The sequence below is a fragment of the Trichinella spiralis genome (assembly GCF_000181795.1).
Source record: "Trichinella spiralis strain ISS 195 chromosome Unknown Scfld4, whole genome shotgun sequence".
In the NCBI taxonomy this organism is placed as follows: domain Eukaryota; kingdom Metazoa; phylum Nematoda; class Enoplea; order Trichinellida; family Trichinellidae; genus Trichinella; species Trichinella spiralis.
The window spans coordinates 1244959-1260114 of NW_003526943.1; the positions used below are offsets into that span (position 1 = coordinate 1244959).

General features: G+C 30.9%; 5 protein-coding genes across 5 annotated transcripts; 4 read left to right on the plus strand and 1 right to left on the minus strand.

Annotated features, from left to right (window-relative positions):
* Positions 1-2524: 2524 nt before the first annotated feature.
* Tsp_00329 (protein G-related alpha 2M-binding protein) lies at positions 2525-3131 on the plus strand. Its single transcript, XM_003376058.1, has 4 exons — positions 2525-2540; positions 2595-2678; positions 2757-2845; positions 2877-3131. The coding sequence occupies exons 1-4, from the start codon at positions 2525-2527 to the stop codon at positions 3129-3131; spliced, it is 444 nt and encodes a 147-aa protein (XP_003376106.1).
* A 506-nt stretch (positions 3132-3637) lies between these two features.
* On the plus strand, positions 3638-4280 carry Tsp_00328 (putative parathyroid hormone 2 receptor). Its single transcript, XM_003376059.1, has 2 exons — positions 3638-3965; positions 4117-4280. The coding sequence occupies exons 1-2, from the start codon at positions 3638-3640 to the stop codon at positions 4278-4280; spliced, it is 492 nt and encodes a 163-aa protein (XP_003376107.1).
* An 886-nt stretch (positions 4281-5166) lies between these two features.
* Positions 5167-11146, minus strand: Tsp_00327 (timeless protein). The gene is made up of 22 exons (XM_003376060.1): positions 11056-11146; positions 10856-11009; positions 10662-10803; positions 10424-10563; positions 10242-10356; positions 9850-9968; positions 9241-9735; positions 9084-9187; positions 8936-9014; positions 8550-8804; positions 8299-8379; positions 7977-8062; positions 7576-7732; positions 7290-7503; positions 7084-7226; positions 6793-7005; positions 6624-6712; positions 6361-6534; positions 6184-6315; positions 5851-6130; positions 5635-5790; positions 5167-5557 (listed from the first exon to the last, which is right to left on the minus strand). The coding sequence occupies exons 1-22, from the start codon at positions 11144-11146 to the stop codon at positions 5167-5169; spliced, it is 3810 nt and encodes a 1269-aa protein (XP_003376108.1).
* Positions 11147-11920: 774 nt separating this feature from the next.
* On the plus strand, positions 11921-12433 carry Tsp_00326 (DNA-directed RNA polymerases I, II, and III subunit RPABC3). The gene is made up of 2 exons (XM_003376061.1): positions 11921-12168; positions 12220-12433. The coding sequence occupies exons 1-2, from the start codon at positions 11921-11923 to the stop codon at positions 12431-12433; spliced, it is 462 nt and encodes a 153-aa protein (XP_003376109.1).
* A 506-nt stretch (positions 12434-12939) lies between these two features.
* On the plus strand, positions 12940-14290 carry Tsp_00325 (RNA 3'-phosphate cyclase). The gene is made up of 7 exons (XM_003376062.1): positions 12940-12998; positions 13242-13347; positions 13404-13504; positions 13585-13728; positions 13817-13940; positions 14007-14065; positions 14116-14290. The coding sequence occupies exons 1-7, from the start codon at positions 12940-12942 to the stop codon at positions 14288-14290; spliced, it is 768 nt and encodes a 255-aa protein (XP_003376110.1).
* The last annotated feature ends 866 nt before the right edge of the window (positions 14291-15156 follow it).

Below are 15156 nucleotides of genomic sequence, written 5' to 3' on the forward strand. Positions count from 1 at the left end.
GAACCTTGGAATTTAGCCGCTTGTTGTTCTCCAAAAGCCTGCAAAAGCAGCTCAATCTCAAAAACTATTTTCACAATGATCATTGAAAAAAAAAACAAAAAAATTAAATTCAAAAAAAAGGAAAAAAAACATTTCAAATGTCGCTAATGGCAGACCGAAGGGCATTTATCAAAAAAGCAACAATCACACAAGTAATCAATAAATTAATTTCATTTTTTAAGAATTAATGGAAACTATTCTTTGTAATGAGTAAATGTCCACATTCATTTTCAAAAAAAACAAAAAATCGTTCAATTTTTATGCATTTTTAAAAATTACGTTACATGTTCAAAATAGACAAATGCTTCTTTTATTAAATTTCTTTTCATATTTTACTTCATAAAATAATAATAATAATAAGGCAGATAAAGCAGAGAATTCAAGAATTTACCTTTAAAAAAAGAGAAAAAACTTAGCACTTTAAACTCGCATTCTCATATTGCTTGATTGTTTTAATTTGAAAATTTCGTCGAGCATTTCTTGTTCACGTTTGTGTTCTTTGCATCAAACATTTGCGAAACTTTCCAAACAGATATCCTCTTAAATGTTGTCTATTTTTCTCTGGAATTGCAGATTGAGCATAGAACCTGCAAATCATTATTGAAATTTTATTCAATTTAAATTTGAATTTAATGCTTTAAAATTCAATTGTTTTCTTTTTTTTAATTTTAGGTTTTTCTTATGAAATGAAATATTTTCAACAAGCAACACAGTCATATTGAATGACCGACCATCTGTTGTGCTGGTCAGCTTTTCTCTATTGATAAGATACGAATTATCAGTGGCATCAGTTTAGCTGAAATTAAGCTTTTCCTAGCTTCGCTTTAAATATATAAATATATATATATTTCTTTTTTTCAGTCTCCACTATGCTGCTAATCTAGCAAAGGAAATGACGTCATAATAACGCACTATCGTTCGTGATTACACGCGCCTCAGATGCAGCTGTTCTTTTTTTGCCAAAATGGAATTTCACCATGATGTTGAAAATAATTTATTTCATTTTCTTTTTTCAATTCAAAATATTAACAACAAGAAAACAAGTTCATTTTTTCTACAAAATGTGAAACAGAAGCCAACGAAACTGATGGAAAATCTACTGTACAATTTTTCGGCCTATTCTGATGGAAAATTATCCTATTATACAGTATTTTTATACTTTTGAAAGTGAAATAAAATTTAAAAAGTAACTCTAATGAATATTTTTTAAAAAGCTATTTCAGAAAACAGTTTTCATCATTTGATAAAATTATTTTTTCTTAATATTAATTTCACATTTCACATCGTAAGAAGTACTTTCTTTTTCTGCTTTACTGAAATTATGGAAGTACTGTAATTTTCTAGTTGAATATTGTACATGCTCAACCAATAACATTGTTAATTTTCCTTGCACATCAAAAAATTACTATATATGTATACTGTAATTTATTTTTTAATATCATTTTTTCTATTATTGACTGTCGAATAAACCAGCCACTATAATGTAAAAAAATTGCAAATATTAGTAGGTGTTTTATTTTAAACCAAAGCTGAATATTTAAACTGTTTGAATAATTGAACGTTTATTTTTAAAAATTTTCTCAGGGAAAATGCCCCAAAAGATACTGAGCTAGAAAAAACATTTCACTGAACAATTATAGTTAACATAGACGACCGTAATGACGCTGATCAAATCAACTAAAGACTTTAATCACGGTGAATTCCATCAGAATTTTCAAATTAAACGTTCCATTTCGAAATTATCCAACTGTTTTTTCTCAAACTGATCGATTTCGTAAAATAATTATCGTTTTTCAATTTTTCGCATGATGGGAAAGTGTTAATTCACAATAATTCATTTGAATCAAAATTTAACCGCTTTTATCATAATAAAAATAAATACAAACGCAATAATTATGAAAAATAAAATAATTTTAAAAAATACATGGACAAAAAAACAATACTAACTAAACTGTGGTACATGAGAAGTAGTACAAAATAATGTTTAGTAACAGATAAATAATAGATGAATTTCAAATTTTTCAAATTATTTCCATGATATATAGAAAATAGAAATCAGTGTCAAAAATTTCTACATTTTATTGCTGAAAAATATTATTATGAAAGAGCTAAAAGCCAGTGTTTTACAAAGAAGCAACAAATCTCTCAGAAACAACCTTTAGTACATTTCAGACACCTCTCATAGGAATGTATAACAAACTTCCTTTTGTATTTAGTGTAAATGTTTTTCTTCATTTCATTACTGAATTTGATAAAAATTTTTATTTTAATAAAAAGATGATTTAAAATAATAATCTACAATAATCAAATAATACAAGCTTCAACAATGGTCTATCGAAGATACCTTTTGAGCATAACACTTCGATAAAAATAAAACGAAAATTGCCGTAAATTAAATTAAATTAAATTGAACATTCAAAACAGTTATGTAAAATATTATTCTACCAATTTCACATCTTTCTTATTCATTTACATATTTGCAAGAATGTATAGCATTTGGCGTTAGTAATATAAAGTGCCTGATAGTAAAACTGAATTCTAGGAAAAAATTACAGTAAGTAAGGGTGAGTTGTATGTTATTGTTGTCGCTGTGAGTGCGCGTGTGTTGGTTAGTATTATCAGTTCTGTTGATTTTACAAGTTGTAGTTACTTTTTTTTTACATTTTACATTTTACAAGTTATTGTGTAATATCACAATTGAGTCATTTCTTTTCCAGTTCAAGGAATGAGAGTTTGTCATGGCAAACTGTATTCTAATCTGGCAGCCACACAAGTAATACGAACCAGTGAGCATGCAGATGGCCGGGTAAACGGTTCTAACATTCTATCATCATCAGCAGCTTAATGAATTGAGACGGCTGGCTGTACAGGATCCGAGACCAGTAACAGAGGTTTACGATGAGCTGCCAAGCAATGCCTCCACCATCTTAGATACTCCGCTTGCATTCCAACTTGAGGGCAGGCCCGGAACAATGTACAATAGGCGATCCCGGAGATACCCCCGACATCCAGCCAGGCGGCAGGATCTGCGGCTCACTGCTGAGCAGACAAGAACAAATTCTGGTGCGCATTTTAAATGTATCATTTGCTGACCAGTGATATATTCATTTTTTTAATCGAGGCTGATGTGAGGCTGCTGGTTCAGAGTAACTGCTGGTACGGGGATGGGACCTTTAAGATTGTCCCATCCTAGTACCAGCAGATGTTTACCCTTCATGTGTTGATGAGGGATAAACTGTTAACCGTCGTATATTATTTGACTGCTAGGAAAGATTTGCTCACGTATAGCTAACTATTGATGTTTTATTATTATGTGAAGAAAGAGGCTTGCAACTTGATTCCACGACGTTTCTTTGCGATTTCGAAACAGCCTTGATCCCAGCTATTCAAGGCAACTTTCCCAACACCCAGATGCAAGGTTGCTTCTTCCACTTTTGCCAAGCTGTGCTTAGGCATATCAAGCAACTTTATATAAAAAATGATTACATGAATAATCAGGAAGGAAGCAGAAAGTGAAAATGCTGATGGCATTAGCATTTTTGCCGATGAACCTTGTACCCCGGGTTTCGAAATCTTAGATGTTGGGATATTGGGTCAAATGGAAGCCTTCTTCCAGTACTTCCAGCGGGAGTGGCTTCTAGATGCTAAAATTCCGCTTTGTAATGTCTATGGTGTGGCTGTGCCGACCATCAACCATCTGGAAGGTTGGCACAGTGGCATGAACAAAAGAGCACGTAAGAACCACCTGGGATTCTGTCAGTTTCTACAACTGATCATTGATGAACAGGGTAAAACTGAGACGGTGGTGCGGCAAATGGATGATGGCTATACGTGGGGAAGGGGCTCCGTTAGACGTAGCGCAGCTTATGGAGTCCGGCAGCGCCGGGTAGCAGCGCCTATGCGTAGATTACCTCATAATGAAATCAGTATAGAACATTTTTTAAATGTCATTTTTATCATATTCCTGCACCTGTACGATTATAAAACCTCTGCACTATTCATTATTGTTGTATACATTTATTCATTATTACTGCATAGCATATCTTTGCCCGTTGTATATACTGTAAGGTAGTTCAGTATTGTTTGTTGTTGATTATTATTGGTTGTTGTTGATTGGTGGTTGCTGTAGTAATGTGGAGCTGTATACTACATATTTGCCTAATTCGGAAGCGCTTGTAGCGAAAAGCAGAAATGTTTCTATGCACAGCAGTCTGCTGATTAGCGCAGTCATGAAGAAATAAAATTCCAGAAGCAAGTTATTATTTGAACAATGATGTGTAAAACTGTGAAGTAGCATTATTTTCAAACAGCAATAGGACTTATGTATTGCCATATTCCTGTAAAGTGATACATTTTTTTTAATTTTGTGCTTGAAAATAATACACAGATAGTTTTGAGCAAATGTAGAGAAAGTTAAACAACTGTCATGAGTAAGCATATTTACATTAGAATAATTATAAATCCTTTAACGCAATAAAAGTTAGCTAACATTATTCAACATTATATATATATAATAACTTTGTTTTAAAAAATGGAGAATGTGATTATTTGTGCCCATATAAGGTAATTCAATGGTGATGCATCCCATATTTGGGGAAACTTTGATGAAAATGATCATCTAGTCAATGATCAGAGCTGATTAAGCTAATCAAAAGCCATAAGTTATTCGACCAATTAGTGGTAAAAACTGGGTAACTAATAAAATAGCAAGACTCATTAGCCAATTACTGATCAATCGCCGTACAGCCTATCAACGACTAGCCAATTGCCAAAAGGGAGCGGAGTTGGGGGAATATGGTACCGGACAAAACCAGACTAGCACAAATGAGACCACCCCAATTAAAATTTTGAATTATATTAATAAATGCTTGCAAATTTCTTCCCTTTTAGCAGCTTGAAACAACCATAAGAAAATTACAAGTAATAGTTTAAAAATACATGAGAATTATTGTTTCCATGTCTCACTGATGACAAAATACGATGTGTTGAAATTCAAATTATACCAAGAGCATCATTTTAATAATAAAATAATATAATCGAGTATTACAGAGGAACCTTCACCGAAAAAAAGATATTAAAAGTTATTTTAAATACTGCAAGAAAGGGTTGTGAAACGGTTGAAAGAATTTAATCTTCATCTGAAAAAGTCATCATCACATGGGAAGATTTTTCAACGCTGGAAATCGGTAAATCATCGTCGTCGTCTGAAATTGCAAGCACTTTCCTCAGCTCAATGGAAAGTTTCAGTTCTGAGTCAGAATGTTCAGCTTGTGTTGATGTGGCAGCTTGTTCACACTTAGCAGTAGACATCTCATCTTCAGAATCTTCAGAACTTTCAATAAATGCCGAACGTTTGAACTTCAAAGCAGCAGAATTATTAGATACAACTTTAGTAGTATCGCTTTGCCGGTTGATATCCATTTCTTCAGTTTCCTGTTCAAAATCCAAAATGTCTTCCATACCACTCCCTTTCGGACGTTTTGAAATTGGAGATTTCATATGATCTGATGTTGCAATGCTATAAATTTTCCAACTTGAATATAATTTCATAATTTACTGCTACAATTATCACTGCTTATCATTATATCTACTTACTCAAATGCATCGTCTGCACTAAAAACTGAATTCCGCTGTCGTTTCGCTGCGTACAGTTTTCTCAACTTTTCAAAATTTTTCTTGTTAGAAATCAGTTCATGGCGTGAGATATTTTTATTTTCAGATTCCGGCTGACATTTACTATCTGTCGAGTAACTAAAAATAAATACCTAAATTGAAGGACAATAATAATACACACGAGCAAATGATATGAACCTATCAATCTGTATGTCCATTCTTTCGGAATTGTTCAATTGTTCAGCAATGAGTTTCAATCTATCTATGCTGGCTGAAGATGGAATACACCAATATCGTTGATTTGTCATTTTGGGCGACAGAAAGCCCAATTTAATCAAAGTTTTTGAAAATTCGAGTTCCTGAATAATTCTGTAATGTTCTTCACATTCAGGAATCAGAGGAATAAAATCCTCTTTCAGTTGATTGTTGATTGCCTCAAGAATGCATTCACGAACCCAGTGAACGACTGTATTTGAAACTAAACAAGAAAATATAAGATTTTATAAATAACAACTGCCGACATGTTCATACGGTCTTGTTCAATGCATTTAATAGCACCAGCCAGTGTGGGCGATAGTACATTAAAATCTTGAAAGGTCTTAGCAGAATTCGATACCTCTTCATTTGAACTTTCTTCATCAGAAAAAACATGCTGTTCCAAATCTGAATAAAAATTTAATATCTTTAATTTAATCAGTTAAATATTACTTGGCAGAAGTCTCATATTACTTTCATCTGATTCTGATTCTGAACGATCCAACATTTCATTCATTTTCCTTTTGTGTCTTCTTAGTACTTCAAGACCTAATTCATTCAATTTCTTGGACACGGCACGTTTCGAATGAGCACCAGATAAATTCTGACATATCATATTGATCACATCTGAAATTCTCATAATGTGCATATAAATAGTTGGAAGATATAATTTCAAAATTTTCATTTAGAAACAATTGTACGCCTCAAAAAAGTACCTTTTGAATTTTTGAAATTTTCATACAACGATTTCAATTCTTCCTCCTCCTCAACGGACCAAGCCCACTTTGTAGAAGATTTTGATGACCTATAGCAAAGAAAAGAAAAAAGCTCTTATTATTCGCTTTATTCTTAAACAAAATGTCATGCAAAATCATTTTTCATTACTTTTTCTTGAGTAGATAATTTTCAAAAGGCAAATTCAATCCTCTCAACGCGCGTACAATTGTCCTTCGACTAGCTGTATTATCCAAATTTTCCATAATATAATCGGCCACATCTGTAGTATTTTTTTCAGGTTCTTCCAAAAATTTTTGGAACAAATTTTCAATTTTGCTTTCCAAAATTGCACTTGCGATCACTTTCGACGAAGCCCCTTTTCTAAGAGAAAAAATCCAGCATTGGAAACGTACAATTGAAACAGAAATTCAAGTTAAAGTAAAAAAAAGGTGAACAAACTTGTCATAACTGCCGTAGCCGTATGAGATTTCGTAACTTTCTTTAAAATGCTTCCAAAATAAAATTTCCACGTAAATATTCGGATTGTCTTTAGCATCTTCGAAAAAGTGTTTCAACAAGCGCTTGCCAAAAGCTGTCAATTCCTGAAAAAGCATCGCTGCTTAAATGAAATTGTCAAACGTTAATTTCAAACAAAATCGAAATACGCGATATCGTTCAACATTGATGTTCGCTTTGTTAAGCTCGTCCACTTGTTGGAAAATACGAAAAAGACTTGCTTGATAAAGCAGTGGGGGGACGTTCAAATCAAATGCAACACGACTGAGCATGCTCACTATACAACTGTTCACATTGTTGGAATTTTTTCTGAAATCTTTCAAAAGCCACACATACCAACGCAAATAGATCGGATTTGCCAATCTGAAATTTATGTATAATTTTTAAAATATAAATAATAAATGCGAAACAAATTTTAAAGCAAAAAGCAAAAACCTTTGGATGAAATCGGTAATTTGAAAATGCACTTCGCGAATAACTTCAGTTATTCCATTCTCTTCATCTTCGTCATTTTCACACAATTCTTCATCTTCCATACAATCCGCATCATTATCTTCTAGACCAAAAACTGCGACATCATTCTCGCTATCTTCTGGATTTATTTGAAATAAAATATGATTATCAGAAAAAATTTTTCATTCACCTCAAAAACAATATTCTCTTGAAATATATCTTTCCAAATACAGCAAAACTAAGTAGCATATTTTTGTAAATATTATGCAATTTATATATCACAAAGCCTACTTTTATATATGAGTGTCTAATATTCTTTTTTTATGAAATTATTAAACAAAATGTAAGTGATTAATGTTTATTCAAAATTTTACAATTTATACCCAATTCAGCAGAATACAAGGCTGATTTCAACACTTCAATCTCCGTTTCAGCTGTGCCAAATTCTTGCTCTGTAGGCCAAAGTTCTCTATACATATAATAAAAATCAAATTCTCAACATTTATCGTAAATATTCTTCAAACATTTTTATTCTGAAATTTTCATTTTAAAAAATCCACTCTAAAAAACGCAAATAAAAATGTTTACGACTTAACAAACCTATGTTGCTCATTTTTATAAATTACACATCAGTAATTCGAAAATGTATAATATAATAAATAAGAATAAATAATTTTTGCAACACTTGCAACATACTAATATTACCGTGAAGCACGTAAAAGTGCTAAGGCTTCTGCAATATGTTCTGCCAACAATGCTTTCTGAATTCTTTGTTTAGCCGTTGTTCTGAAAAAAACACATTTATTTTGCACTTGCCATAAGAGTCACAGTTTTTTAAAATTATTATTGAAATGAATTCTTATATATATATATATATATATATATATATATATATATATATATATATATATATATATATATACATTAAATGAATGTTTTTAAAAATTTGAACTCACTGCCGTTCAATTTCTGATAGATCTGTAGTTGCATCAAATGGAACTACATCAGCAGGTAAATTGCTGTTAAGTATTAAAATTTGGTCCAATTCTAAACTTAATCTTGACCATAGTTCAGCTTTTTTGGCATCTTGATCAGCTTCATTATTTTCATTTTCACTATGATTTTCTTTATCATCAGAATCACTGCGATTTTTCTTCTTTTTCTTTATTCTTTTCAATTTACGTTGAACTACCAAGCTACCGCCATGAAGACTGCAATAAAATTCTAACATTTTCAAATGAAAATGCAATGCTTCGAACAAATCTCTCAAATATTCCCTGTAATTCAAAACACAAGTTGTACAAAAAATAATCCATTTTTTAAATAATTTTTTTTCACTTACTTAGACAAACAAGTTGGATTGTACAATTTCAGTAAATTGATGAACACTTCTCTGTACTCGACAACACGAAACAGACATCCTGAAGTGTGAAAGTAAAAAGTATAATATCTAATCAACATGAGCGGATAAAGTATCAGATGACAATTACTTTGAATATCACTAGCAACAACCGCAGCTTCGTCCCCAACTTTCTGTGACATCAACCACAGCACTGACAACAGTTCAGCGTACGTTTTCAAAGCATGATGAGCTCTAAGGAAGAAGCAAAAATTGTATGGAAAAAAGAATTGAAAATCATTAATCACCTTCGACCATATAAACGTGCATTTGGTTTATCGACTTTCATTTTTTCGATATTGGACAAAATTCGCTCTTGGACAAAGTGGAACAAATTGATGGAAATAACTCGCCAAGCACTTCCAAGATTTTGATAAAAATAACGATAAAAATGCAAAAAAAATCTCAGAGCCCAAAAATAACACTGTTCCATTTTCAACCCGCTTTCTCCTTCTGCCCGATGCAGAAACTGGTAAACATTATTCATCACAGGCACAAAGGCTTTTTTTATAAAACGCAAACAAAATCTTTTCAAGAAGATCCTCACAGTAGGGGAAGAGCGTTTAACAGGTTCCAGTGTCGTTTCAATAGGAGCTCTATTTTTTGCTACTGCTTTGCGTTTCTTTTTACTGTCATGTGATAGAGAACTTTCAGAAGTGACCGGCTTGTTCACGACAATATCATTCAAGCCACCGATGGCTTTCACTCCAGCTACTGTGTAAGAACCGCAAAAATTTGATGGCCTTAAATTCGTTATTTTCCTCATTTCAATGAAAAATAAGATATAAAAAATATAAAACGAGTTGATTAATAATTTGAACAATTCATTTTAAAAACCAAAATTGCTACAAAAATACCTTTCAGAGTATCCATGTAGTTTATACTGCGAATTTTGTAATTTTGCTTTCAAGCGCTCTTCTTCATCCTGCTGCAGTGAATTACTATCAGGAACTGCCTTCACGACATCTTCAACTTTCTATAAATATAAATAATGAATTCAAAAAATAAATTAAAAATTCAGTAAAGACAAATAAAATGTGGTAAAGACAAACTGAAAATACTTTCATCGTTATGATCTTCTCTCAAAATACTGTAGCTAACTTTACCTAATTATCATTAGACGTTCACCATATCATTTGAATAAAATTCCCTTTTTCTTAGTTAGGAAAAACTTAATCAATAAAAAATATATTAAAATAAAAATAAAGTCACAAAATTACATTATTAAAATTAAAAAATATAATATAACCTGATATTTTAACATTGCAACAGCTATTTCGAGTATAGTAGCATGAAATTCACGATTTGCATGAGAAGTAGACATATCTAACAATATATCTCCGAATCCACTACTTTCGATTGCTCTAAAGTTTTAAAATATGTATAATAATACATTTTGAATATGTATAATAATACATATGTTAATAATACTTGATAATGCGGTCGTGACAAGTAGACGAATATGAACAGATGGTATCCACAGTTGCCAAAGGCACAGACAAAACTTGCTTTGTTAAAACTAAAATTCGTTGGATAATCATAGTTTCACCTTCTCCTCGGTCTTGCCATTTCTAGAACAAAGAGTAATACAGCAACAACAAAAATTGAACACTTTAACCACATGTATGATCACTTTTTCAATTAAAGACTTCATTTTTGAAACTAAAACTTTAAAGAAACGTTCGTCAGTAAATGCGTGTTGAGAAATCTGCAAATGTTTGACCATCAGCTGCTTTGCTTGATTCACAAAGATATCTGCATTGTCGTTGAAAAAAAATAAATCTGCTGACTGAGTCAAATTTACAAGCAATCTAAATATTAATTAATTAAAAGTAAACACATGAAAAAACATGCTCAAAATACTTCAGAGTTTCATCAAATAAAGCAGCATCATCAGAGTATAAAATAATTAAGGGTACAAGATCATTTTCGACGATGTTCGAGGAACCAATAAACTTTCTAGCCGTACATTCAGAATCGTCATGACGTAAAAAGTGACTTAAATCTTTCAAAGTTTCTAAAAATGAAATGTTCAGAGCGTTTATTATTCAAAAATAAATTACCAAGACAGTCTGGTTCTTTAAGATATAATTCGGCATCTTTAAATCCAATAGAAGTAACAGCTACCTGAAGATCTGTACTAACTTTATCCATTTTTTCTATACCATAAATTCCAAATTCATTTACTGCGCTGCACTTTAATGAGTACAATAATCAGATTTTCAGGGACTTCATTCCTTACAGTGTGATGGAGAAAAAATATTGCAAAAAATGCACTATTTTATTTCAGAAAATTCATAATTTAAGCGCAGTTAAATGTGCAGTTTAAAGCAGTTTAAAAATAAATTTATATTACAGCATCGTGGACGATCTTCCATTTTTTAAAATACTCAAAAAATACATTCTTCATATTATTTCAGTAATTAAGTAATAAAATTAAAATTTTATTTAATTTCAGTGACTCTACAGTATTAATTATGACAAAATACACAGTTCAACCAAAGTCATAGATCTTCATAGATCTGAACTTTAGAAGTTAAATTTAAAAAATATTTGAATTAAAATTAACTCAAAATTGAATTTAAAAATTAAATTGTGGTTCATTTATGAAATATATTTTTTTGTATTGTATTTTTAAAAATACCGTTTGAAGCAGTTTCATCAAAATTATTTTTGTCTTTTTGAAAGGAAGAAAAAATTTTAATAATAAAATTTACTTTCATTTAATTTTAATCCATTAAAAAAATTTTTTATTTATTCTAATTTATATATATTATTTTTATATCGACAATTAAAAATATCAAATTATTTGAACTTTTATATCCAAATTATACTGTAAGATTTTATGCTGTCAAAAGCTGTTTTTATCCAAGCTGTAAAGTACTGTAAGCGTTATATTGCATTCTGATTTAAGTTCCTTAAAGAAAAATGGCAGGAATCCTTTTTGACGATGTTTTTGTTATAAAAGATATCGATCCTGAAGGAAAAAAGTTTGATTCTGTTTCAAGATTGTTTTGTGAAAGTGAAGCGTACAAAATGGATCTCATATTGGACATACATTCACATTTGTATCCAGTTGAACTGGGTGACAAATTTCGCCTAGTGTTGACTTCTACGCTGCGGGATGACGGTGGCTATGGTACTACAGAAGAGGAAGAATATGATGTTCACTTTAAGTAATTTTCATTATAATTTTGCAGTCACTATTTTTAAAATGTTTTCTATAGGTCTTCCCGACTAGACAGCTTCGACTATGTTATGCATGGAAAAATTTATCGCATAGATGATGCTGGAGGAAGTGGAGGAATTGATAGCGCTCATGTAGCAACATATGCTTCTTTTGGCGGCTTGCTTATGCGTTTAGAGGGCGATGTAAAAAATATGATAAGCTTTGATACATATATGAATATATATTTATTGCTGAAAAGAGTTGGATTTTAGTTATTTGTACAAAGTAGTTTTGTACACAATTGAAATACTTTATGAAATAAAAGTGCATATGTTTATCATCTTGTACAGTGTTTGTTTAGAACCTGAACATTTATGTTAGTATAACAAGAATTATTTCTGTCGCAAATATTTACGATATTTATTATTTCTTAATTTTAACGAAATGTAAGAATAAAAAAATAAAGAATGCAATGTAATTTGAATTACTTTGTTAAAAAGCTAAATGTTATTAAAATCAATTTTTATTGTATTATAGGTTTTCAGCTAGTTGTTTTATTTTACTTAATAATGAGCGACCAAAATAAAATTATAATCCATTGTATTGACTATTATTTTACATTATTCTGTAATTTACAAATTTTATATTCTCGACAGTCACAATGTATATATAAACAGAACATCGTACAATTCTGTTTTGTTTTTTGCCATATATTAATTTTTTTCGATATAAAATTATCAGTTCAGCAACATATTATGCTAATTCCAATTGAAAAGTAATGGGAGCGTTTCTTTGCTACAAAATATTCATGATACGTGAATCAGTTTTTAGTTTACAGTATGATTCCTGTTATGCAAATGTTGCTTGTAAAGCAATGACTATTAACTTTTCCTTCAATCATGTTAAATATGGTTTTCTTTATTTTTAATTATAGCTTTTCTTCTGTAATATGATTCTGCACTGGATTGCCTTCTGAATAATAGTTCTATCAATTGTATTGATAATTTTCATAATAAAATTTACAATAGACTTAATGTTGTTATAAAAATTTAACTTTAGCTTTATTTTTGTTTTCTTTAGTATCGGTTTTTTTCTTAAAATAAAAAGCGACAAGAAGGAGAAAGCAAAATCTACAATGATTTCGGAAGATGGTATGATTTCGATTGATGGAGGCATTTTTGAAGGGGTTTGTATAAAATTAAAAATAAAATTAATTAATTATGCATAAACCTCAATTTTTAGGGTGGACAAATTCTTCGTATTGCTTGTGCTTACAGTGCTTTACTTAACAAGCCTATTCGAATTTTTAATATCCGTGCAGGTAGAAAGGTTCCAGGACTGAGGTGAATTTTGAAAAATTTTGGTTTGCGATATATATATATTTCATTTATTGAATAATTAAACATTTAATTGTCAATTGTAGCGCTCAGCATTTATGTGGCTTGAAAATTGCAAAAAAGTTTTGCAAAGCACGTTTGGGTGGAGCTGAAATTGGTTCGACTGAAATCACCTTTATACCTGGTAAACTAACTTCTGGTTATTATCAAGCTGATATAAAAACAGCAGGGTATGTGCATTTTGTCTTGATTTAATAATTTTGTACTGTTTGTTGTTATTTTAATGTATTATTATTTGATTTTTGTTTACTGTTATAGGAGTGTATCGCTGCTGATTCAGTTGTTATTGCCATGCTTAATATTTGGACAAAATGAGAGCAGGTTGTGCCTGAAAGGTGGAACTAATGTTCACTTTGCTCCACCAATAGATTATTTCACGGATGTGTGATATTTTAGTTTGCATGATTAGCTAGTAGATGAAATATGATGCACAAACGATTATATTTAGGTATTTTGTCCTATTGCTGAAAAATTTGGTATCCGCACTACATGTTCCATTCCCAGAAGGTTACAGCAGTAATTTTACAAGCATTATGATTAAGATTGACTAATTTCAGGGGTTTCTTTCCTAAAGGAGGCGGAGAAGTTAATCTGTCAATATATCCTGTTCATATGTTGTGTCCAATAAATTTGTTGAATCGGGGAAATTTGTATCAAATTGATGGTAAATCTTATGTAGCTGGTGGCATTCCGTTCTCAGTAAGTTACATTATCTATTATAATACTTCTTGATAATTTGTGAAATAATCTTTAATTTTTTATTCGACTTTATGTTGCTATGGGAGCAGCGAGATCTTGCAATCGACAGTTAGCCGAACAGTTTACTATATTTTCTAACATTAAACCGATGAATTTGGACGATGATACGTATAGACCATCACTTTCGCAAGGATTGGGAATCATGGCAATTGCTGAGTACACAAGCGGATGCTTGATAGCTGTTGACAGAATTGTTGAAGACGGTTTGTAGTGTTCTTTTCTTTTTTCTGAAATGAAAATTTAAAAAATATTCAAAAATATTCCATTACAAATATCAATTAAAGTAATATTTTAGAAGAGAACAGTGATGAGTTGGTAAAAATGATAAACGACGATATGAAAGCTGTGCTCGATTTGCCGACATGTGTAGATCCACATTTACAAGATCAGGTAGATCTGTCGGTTCAATTTCATTTTTTCAATTTACAAATTATTTTCTAGCTAATTATTTTAATGGCTCTTGCCAGTGGTGTTTCTAAAATTCGAACTGGTCCGTTAACTTTGCATACGAAAACTGCAATATATGTTACTCAACAAATGACCAATGTATAATACAATTTTGAAAGAAGGAGTATTTTTATCATTATATGTAAATGTTATGCAAATTGTTTAGGCTGTGATTACTGTTGAAGAGGTTGATAATGGCACGTTCATCATTACGTGTGAAGGAATCGGATTGAGAAATGATCATAGATAGATGTATTTTTGATAAATATTGAATTTATTTGGACTGCTAAGATTTGGCAAATATTTTGAATAATATTTATTAAAAACTAATATACAGGGTAGTTATTTGTATTTGTCATTGATCAGCTGAAAAAGCGGTTGTCAATTTTATG

What these genes read in the sequence shown, in the direction of transcription:
- Tsp_00326 (XM_003376061.1), top strand. Translation starts at nt 11,921, where the DNA reads ATGGCAGGAATCCTTTTTGACGATGTTTTTGTTATAAAAGATATCGAT. An exon ending in GAATATGATGTTCACTTTAA is followed by an intron (nt 12,169 to 12,219) that starts GTAATTTTCATT and finishes TGTTTTCTATAG; the next exon opens with GTCTTCCCGACTAGACAGCT.
- Tsp_00327 (XM_003376060.1), bottom strand. Translation starts at nt 11,146, where the DNA reads ATGGATAAAGTTAGTACAGATCTTCAGGTAGCTGTTACTTCTATTGGA. An exon ending in TTATTTGATGAAACTCTGAA is followed by an intron (nt 10,804 to 10,855) that starts GTATTTTGAGCA and finishes ATTAATATTTAG; the next exon opens with ATTGCTTGTAAATTTGACTC. An exon ending in TTGCAATGTTAAAATATCAG is followed by an intron (nt 9,969 to 10,241) that starts GTTATATTATAT and finishes TTATATTTATAG; the next exon opens with AAAGTTGAAGATGTCGTGAA.
- Tsp_00329 (XM_003376058.1), top strand. An exon ending in CAGTTCTGTTGATTTTACAA is followed by an intron (nt 2,679 to 2,756) that starts GTTGTAGTTACT and finishes TTTCTTTTCCAG; the next exon opens with TTCAAGGAATGAGAGTTTGT. An exon ending in GTGAGCATGCAGATGGCCGG is followed by an intron (nt 2,846 to 2,876) that starts GTAAACGGTTCT and finishes TATCATCATCAG; the next exon opens with CAGCTTAATGAATTGAGACG.
- Tsp_00328 (XM_003376059.1), top strand. Translation starts at nt 3,638, where the DNA reads ATGGAAGCCTTCTTCCAGTACTTCCAGCGGGAGTGGCTTCTAGATGCT. An exon ending in ATTACCTCATAATGAAATCA is followed by an intron (nt 3,966 to 4,116) that starts GTATAGAACATT and finishes AAGGTAGTTCAG; the next exon opens with TATTGTTTGTTGTTGATTAT.
- Tsp_00325 (XM_003376062.1), top strand. Translation starts at nt 12,940, where the DNA reads ATGGGAGCGTTTCTTTGCTACAAAATATTCATGATACGTGAATCAGTT. An exon ending in ATGGAGGCATTTTTGAAGGG is followed by an intron (nt 13,348 to 13,403) that starts GTTTGTATAAAA and finishes CTCAATTTTTAG; the next exon opens with GGTGGACAAATTCTTCGTAT. An exon ending in ACATGTTCCATTCCCAGAAG is followed by an intron (nt 14,066 to 14,115) that starts GTTACAGCAGTA and finishes GACTAATTTCAG; the next exon opens with GGGTTTCTTTCCTAAAGGAG.